This window comes from Elaeis guineensis, chromosome 11 (genome assembly GCF_000442705.2).
Source record: "Elaeis guineensis isolate ETL-2024a chromosome 11, EG11, whole genome shotgun sequence".
Lineage (NCBI taxonomy): Eukaryota > Viridiplantae > Streptophyta > Magnoliopsida > Arecales > Arecaceae > Elaeis > Elaeis guineensis.
In genome coordinates, this window is record NC_026003.2 from 109,171,277 (window position 1) to 109,178,968 (window position 7,692).

The 7,692-nt window shown below is 38.1% G+C and overlaps 1 protein-coding gene across 1 annotated transcript; it reads left to right on the plus strand.

Moving 5' to 3' along the window:
• The first annotated feature begins 2,046 nt into the window (after window positions 1–2,046).
• Window positions 2,047–7,457, plus strand: LOC140852337 (protein DMR6-LIKE OXYGENASE 2-like). Its single transcript, XM_073245240.1, has 4 exons — window positions 2,047–2,341; window positions 2,464–2,711; window positions 4,675–4,996; window positions 7,126–7,457. The coding sequence occupies exons 1-4, from the start codon at window positions 2,102–2,104 to the stop codon at window positions 7,369–7,371; spliced, it is 1,056 nt and encodes a 351-aa protein (XP_073101341.1). The 5' UTR covers window positions 2,047–2,101; the 3' UTR covers window positions 7,372–7,457.
• Window positions 7,458–7,692: the final 235 nt, after the last annotated feature.

Here is a 7,692-nt window from a genome sequence, read left to right on the forward strand (position 1 = left end):
TGAGTTGGCCCCTTTCTGAGTCAGTTCATCCTGGATTCTAACTTAGGGGCCCGAGTTGACTCGGTCTCCTTCCTCCCCAAATTGATCGGCACCTCCGACTTGGGCAGCCATCATCGAACGGCTGCCAACCATGGCCCCAGACACAACCCTCCATCCACTGCTCCCACCTCCTCCCCTTCGGCTCGGACTATGTTCTGTGAGCGAAAGCCGGCCATTGAACCTCCTTCTCGACCTTCGGTCGGACATGCCGCCTCCAAAAGAATGGAAGCGCCCACACTAGAGACACATGCTGTCGATGTTTTCATACACGAACCTTTGCTAGAAGGAGCCCTCTGGTCCCTTGATTAGCACCCTTAGTCTTAGTGGTTGGGAGAGATCAATCTTCACACAAGCCTCGGTAAATCTGAGTGTCCGCCACTTCGCCGTGCAGTTATCCATCGACGACAGCTCCTCAACCAAGTTAAGAACACTCCATATCGCCATCTCCGTCCTAAGCTCCATCAAAAGCTATGGCAATCAAATCCAAATTAGGGCCAATCAGATGGCTCCCTTCGATGGGAAGAAGCCAGGCCACCAGGGCTCCACTGGTAGTGCCTGACCGGCGACCACACATGGCCGATGGAGGATCAAATCCCTTTCTCTGGCCTTCTTGAAGTGGAATAAAAGGTGACCCTTCTCGAAACTATAGCCCGCCGCCTCTCTTTTCAAACCCACTCGAAGACGGAAACCCCTGGCCATCACCTCCATTGCCACTTTCTAGATGAGGTTCCTAAGCACTACCACCGAGGCCATCCACTCTTCTGATTCCACTCTCACGTCCTCCTCCGAGAGCTCAACCACCTTCAGGAACCACCTAACAAGCTCCTCTACCTTCTCTGGTGATTGTTTTAGCGAAACCCATGCAATGCGCCCTTGCACTGCCCTATTTCAACTAGATTCCAGCCGATCTTCCCTTGCGAGGCCTAGAATAGTTCTTGAGATTACTTATCATCTCCGTTAGTACTGTTGACTGCTGCAATCAGATCGATCATCAGTGACCAGACAGATAAGATCCCCATACGAATCATCAAGCACCCAACATAACACACAATGGAAAAGGTGGGATTTCAAATCATCCAACAGTAATTTTTTAATGATAATTTTTGATATTATTAAAAAACTAAAATCATGACACGTGAATCTCATGTCACAAAACCAAACTTACAACCTCGATGCAATTGGCTCCATTGCCATGTCACAAAACCAAACTTACAACCTCGATGCAATTGGCTCCATTGCTGTGCTGCCCTTCCCCAGAACCATGACGCCGTTGTCGGCGGTGGGAGCCAGCAACCAGGGCGGGCTGCCACGAGCCTGGCCTCAAAAAAAAAAAAAAAAAAAAAAAAGGAAGATAAAAGGCACCCTTACAGGGTGAAACACTAGAATGCCAAAAGCGGTGCCTACTCCCCGTGTACTCGTTTGGTGAGGCTTACGTCAGAAGTCCACCTCATGGCTGACGCAAATAATGATAAATTGTCGCTGATGTCATCCTACCTGCATCACTAGGCTTTCGTTTTATTTGGGTAACGCATCACCAGGCTTTCGTTGTTACACGCAAACAAAAAGGAAAAACATAAGAACAAAAATCTGGCCACAAAAATATCGCCAAAAGAGATAAGTGAGAGATTTTTTTTCTTTTCTTTTCTTTTTTCTTTTGAGAAAAAAGAAAAAGGTGAGATAGAATTAAAATAGACACGAAAATATGATGATTGGGTTTGGATTAGTGTCACGCAAAAAACAATGCACAAAAAAATAATCCGCCATACTAATGTCGTCAAAAGTTAGAGTTAGGCAGTAGCCGACACCACGTATGAACACCAGAGACGGCATTTTTGGGCCTTTGCCAAAGCTCAAACCAATCTCCGAGGCATTAGGCATTATTTTCTTGAGATAAACGCAAGCTTTGTTGCTTGGATGCAAAAAAAAAATATTAGTCCTCTTAGTAAGAATATGTATCACGTACGTAATTTGCATCCATCAAACTCTATCTCCGGCTATTTATAGGAGAGACCGAGCCAGTTGTCATCAGAAACATAATAATAAAGTTTTTTTCCTAGTTAACATGTCCTCTCCCATGGCCACTGATTCTACCAAATTTCTCTTAAGCGATCTTGTTTCTTCCCATATTAAATACGTCCCCTCCAAATACATCAGGCCAGAGTCTGACCGTCCGGACCAGTTCAATGTGGAGAAATCGAATGCGGCGATTCCTGTTATAGACCTTCAAGGCCTCGCTGGCGCTAATCGCCCCCAAGTAGTTGAAGAAATTGGTTTAGCGTGTCAGAATGACGGATTCTTCCAGGTAGTACTTTGGAAATGCTGTTTAACGCATCAAGGATCTTTTCTAAAAATAAAAAAATAAAAAACGCATCAAGGATCCTTTTAATGCTTTCTCTTCCATTTAGTCTTTGGTGGATTTTGTAGGTTAAGAATCATGGCATCCCTATGGATGTCATTGAAGGCATGCTGCATGTTGCGAAGGAATTCTTTCATTTGCCGGAGTCTGAAAGGTTGAAGAGCTACTCAGACGATCCTAAAAAAACGACCAGGCTCTCGACCAGCTTCAATGTGAAAACCGAGAAAGTTAGCAACTGGAGAGATTACTTAAGGCTCCATTGCTATCCTCTCGAGAATTTTGCAGACGAGTGGCCCTCCAACCCTGTATATTTTAGGTACATAAAATCAAAACTTCTCTAGCATTTGAGATTACTTTAGTCTTTTCTCTTTATATATATTTTCCCTTTAAAAATTCCATTTATGTTGAGATCATGGTTTGGTATACACACACAAATAATAGTAGACAACAGTTTTTTTCATATAATTATTTTATTTTATTTTATTTTTTGAGGGGTCGGGAGGCAAAAAAATGATACAAAATGTTTTATTACAGAGATAAAGCTATTTTTGTGACTATAGAAAGTAGAGATGGATTAGAGAATGTTTCAACACAAAACCTATAATTTTTTCTGAAATAAAATTTTTATCCAAAAGGAAAACTCCAATCCTATCAAATAAAATAACATATTTGACCCATAAAATACAAAAAAAAAAAATGAAGGAAAGAAGAGGAGGAAGAAGGACATATAATCATATAATTATTTTATAAGAACAAATTTATACAGAAAAAATAATAGCTCCTAAATATCCTCGGACATACCAGATGAAATTATTTTTTTCTTCGACCAATAGATCAAAAATAATATTTTATGAATATGAGCGTTGCTTTTCTATTACTAACCTTTAAGGTTTTTTTTTCTTTTTTTATGAAATATGGAGAAAGCAAAGTATTTCCTCCACTTAATTTATTCAATCTAAAGTAAGTAGATGTACAAAAGGAAAAAAAATCCCAAGAATAAATGTAGACGAGTGGCCCTCCAACCCTGTATATTTTAGGTACATAAAATCAAAACTTCTCTAGCATTTGAGATTTCTTTAGTTTTTTCTGTTTATATATTTTTCTCTTTAAAAATTTCATTTATGTTGAGAACATGGTTTGGTATACACACACAAATAATAGTAGGCAACAATTTTTTTCATATAATTATTTTATTTTATTTTATTTTTTGAGATGTCGGGAGGCAAAAAAATAATGCAAAATTTTTTATTATAGAGATAAAGCTATTTATGTGACTATAGAAAGGAGAGATGGATTAAAGAATGTTTTAGCACAAAACCTATATTTTTTTTGAAATAAAATTTTCATCCAAAAAGAAAACTCTAATCCTACCAAATAAAATAACATACTTGGCCCACAAAACATACGCAAACAAAAAAAAAAAAAAAAGAGTGAAAGAAGAGGAGGAAGGAGGAAGCAGGACATATATTATATGTCGAGCATCACATAATTATTTTATAAAAATAAATTTATACAGAGAAAATAATAACTCCTAAATACCCTCTGACATGCTAGATGAAATTATTTTTTTCTTCAACCGATAGATCAAAAATAATATTTTATAAATATGAGTGTTGCTTTTCTATTACTAATCTTTAAGATTTTTTTTTTCTTTTTTTATGAAATACGGAGAAAGCAAGGTATTTCCTCCACTTAATTTATTCAATTTAAAGTGAGTAGATGTACAAAAGGAAAAAAAAAATCCCAAGAATAAATGTATCGAATAAGTGAAATAAAGAAGAATCAAAGAAAGAAAAAAATACAGAAACAGAGCAAGAGAACAACCAAGATAGGATTACAAGACTCCAGACATCTGATGAAGAGAGCGCAACCAGTTCCAGGTAACTTGATGGACCTCAGACACTTATAACTATTATAATCTTAAACTCAAATAATTACATCCGAGTGTTTGATAACTAATGTTGTCATTACTTTGATAACACTTTGTAACTCTTTCAGAACCTATTCGCCATAATGAAATAATGTTGTTAAAGAGACCGTGGTTGAACTGGAAGTTTGGCAGCTTTCAACCAGTTCTTTTTGGCCCCCTCACAAACCGCGCACCCCACACATTTCGCTTCTTTCGTCTCCACTTTGTTTTCAAGTCAGAAAAAAAAAAAAAAAGTAGGAGAAAAACGAAGCTCGTCCTTGACAAAAGTTAGAAATTTGTCATCGATAAAAAGTCTTCTGAAAGTCTTGACATTTACCGACGTTTGAACAAATTAACAATTGGCTTGCAGGCAAGTTGTTGGCGAGTACTGCAAGAACGTGAGAGAGCTGGCCTTGAAACTGTTAGAGGCCATCTCCGAGAGCTTGGGGCTCGAGCGTGACTACATGGTGAAGGCACTGGGCAAGCAAGCACAGCACATGGCTATAAACTACTATCCACCGTGCCCCCAGCCGGAGCTGACCTACGGCCTGCCGGGCCACAAAGACCCCAACGCCATCACCATTCTCCTCCAAGATGGAGTCTCTGGCTTGCAAGTCCTTAGGAACGGGAAGTGGGTGGCTGTCGACCCTGTCCCAGCTACCTTGGTCATCAACATCGGTGACATGATACAGGTATATGTTGACATTTTCGTTCCATTCGTGGGCTGGTACCGGTCTCCTTTTCTTTTTTTTTTTTTTTTTTTTGATAACTCAGATAATTAAATTAAACACAAAAAGAAATATCTGTAGAAGTCTGAAAATATAATATTAGAAAATCGGAGGGAAGACGTCCCATAGTGATTGGTTTGCCATATACAGTGCCATCCAATCCACAATATTATTAGCTTCTTTATGAATAGATAATAGTGATCGCATTAATCTCCAACGATTTTATAGAAGTGGATGGATCTTATCCTCAACGGGAGGAGAATCGGTGAGTTGTCTGATAACCGCTATAGAGTCACCTTTAAATAAATCTATGAAGCCTGTAGTGTATAAACATCATAATTTAGATCATCCCAGCTGTCCGTAACTTAGCTATCAGAATTAAGGTATCAAATATCCTAACACCACCTACCGCTACAAAAAGACTACTAGCACCATGAACAACAAAACTCGCTCCATCTAAATCAACTCTCTCCAATACACTGGTATCAAAATTAATTTTAAGAAAGCAAAAGATGGTGGCTCCCAGAATTGGTGGCTCTCAGAAAAAATATATTATTTGGAGATATATAAAAATTATAAAAGAAGAGCTACAGATTACTCCAGCTATCAAAGATCATTCTGCAATAGCCATCTGAAGATATTTATGAGCTTGGATGGATGCTTTCAGAAGAATTAGTTTAACACTTTGCTGCATATTTTGAAAAATATGATCATTGCTTACCAACCAAATATTACAAATAATGTAGTAAGCTAAAATTACTTTCTCCTTGTGAGCATTATTAAAAAAAAAAAAATCTCCTTATGCCCCTTTAGAGTGGTTGGTTACGTATTTGACCAAGTCAGGCCAAATCCTTACCTAGGTTTCTTCGTTAAGCGAGGATCTGTTGCGGTGCATGTATGGCATCATAGAGTACACGGCACCGTAGAGTGCTGTGTATCCATGGATGGTTGCTATGGGATGGGCCATAAAATAATATGCGCACCTGCATTGTCGTGCAACTTCTAAGAATGTTCGGTGTGCTACAAGGGTAAGTTTGAACGGTCCTGCATTAATTATTTTGTAAGGGCCACATGGTGGTTATCTACAGCATGAACTACTAGTTGTCAGTGTCTAGTAGCTATGATGTGTCACTGACTCAGAGGTGATCTGGCTGTCAGAATAATAGTGAATTGTACATGCATGTGCAGCGCAAGGTCTCAATTTGACCCCGGAGCAAAACATCTAGAAGAGAAGGTAAAATTAATCTAAGATAGGATTATAGTCGATCATTGTGGTTGCTGCAGTGTCAGGGTGTATCTTTCACACAAAAAGATATTTATCTTCCTTGGTACAAACCCATCATTGGATCATCTATTAGTCCCTTCGAGATGTATTCAAGTAAATGAATGATAGAGTTTGTAGCACTTTAAGATCTATACAGAAGATGATTTAGTGATGGTGTCATGTGAAGGAAGATAATCTTATCTTTGTGCAAAAGATACAATCCAAATTTATTTTCAAATCTATCTATTTGGAACTATATACAATACCACGTCGTGGATTTCTTTGGAGGGGTAACTGATTACGTACCTGCATGCATGTGAGGGAGTATTTGGTAGGGCAAAACTGGATTATAGCCCTATGGTTGCATCCCCTATCCATGTGAGTTCTTGGTTCGGATTTTGGTAAGTTATTAGAGACCAATATAATTTTGATAATTGGTACCACTGCAATATATTCTATAAATAAATGAAAAGAAAAAGGCATGCATCATGGATTGTAAACTTGCAGCACTTAGGAGTGGAAAAAAAAAAAAGAGTTCATTAGAACTTCACTTAATAATTCAATCCTCTCTTAAATGGAACTAGTTTATTATGCTTCTGGCTAGTTGATCAGAATTATTATTTTGTTAAATATCTAAGAATTAATTATTCAAAAAGAAAGATGAGTAAGATGAATATAATATACATGGTTAAATGTTTTTTTAAGTATGTGGACATGGAGAATTAGCTATGTCTGTTTATTACAAGCGTGGTGCAATTTGCATACCACTTAGCTTCAATAAATAACCATCATGAAATTTTATTTAACAGATTTTGCATATTTCTTGTAGATTCTCAGTAATGATCGTTTTAAAAGTGTGCTTCATCGTGTGGTTGTGAATAACACAAGCGAGAGGATCTCTGTCCCCACTTTCTATTGCCCATCTCCAAATGCTTTAATTAAACGAGCAGAAGCGGTAGTTGACGAGGAGCATCCATCCATCTATCGAAGCTTCACCTATGCAGAGTACTACGAGAAATTTTGGAATCAAGGACTCCAATCCGCGAGCTGCCTCGATATGTTCAAACTCACCTGATGACAAATGCTTTAAACTGCTATTTCCGACCCACCAACAAGCTCTGACGGGGTCTTTTGATGTGTTTGAAGCCACCTGATGATAAATGCTTTAAACTGCTATTTGAAGCATTTATCATCAGGTGGCTTTAAACACATCAAAAGACCTTGTCAGAGCTTGTTGGTGGGTCGGAAATGAATCCTGCAAAAAAGTTACAATTTCATTTCTATAGTGGACATTTAGAGGAGTCTATATCCAAATCATTATATATGCATGTGTGGTGTTCATTTCTCAACATAAGAAGATATTGTTACGATATTGTTACCGATAAAGAAAGACACT

Excerpts from the sequence above, each read along its gene's own strand:
- LOC140852337 (XM_073245240.1), top strand. The coding sequence starts at position 2,102 with ATGTCCTCTCCCATGGCCACTGATTCTACCAAATTTCTCTTAAGCGAT. Across the intron at positions 2,342-2,463 it reads AGAATGACGGATTCTTCCAG|GTTAAGAATCATGGCATCCC; the intron begins GTAGTACTTTGG and ends TGGATTTTGTAG. Across the intron at positions 4,997-7,125 it reads ACATCGGTGACATGATACAG|ATTCTCAGTAATGATCGTTT; the intron begins GTATATGTTGAC and ends TATTTCTTGTAG.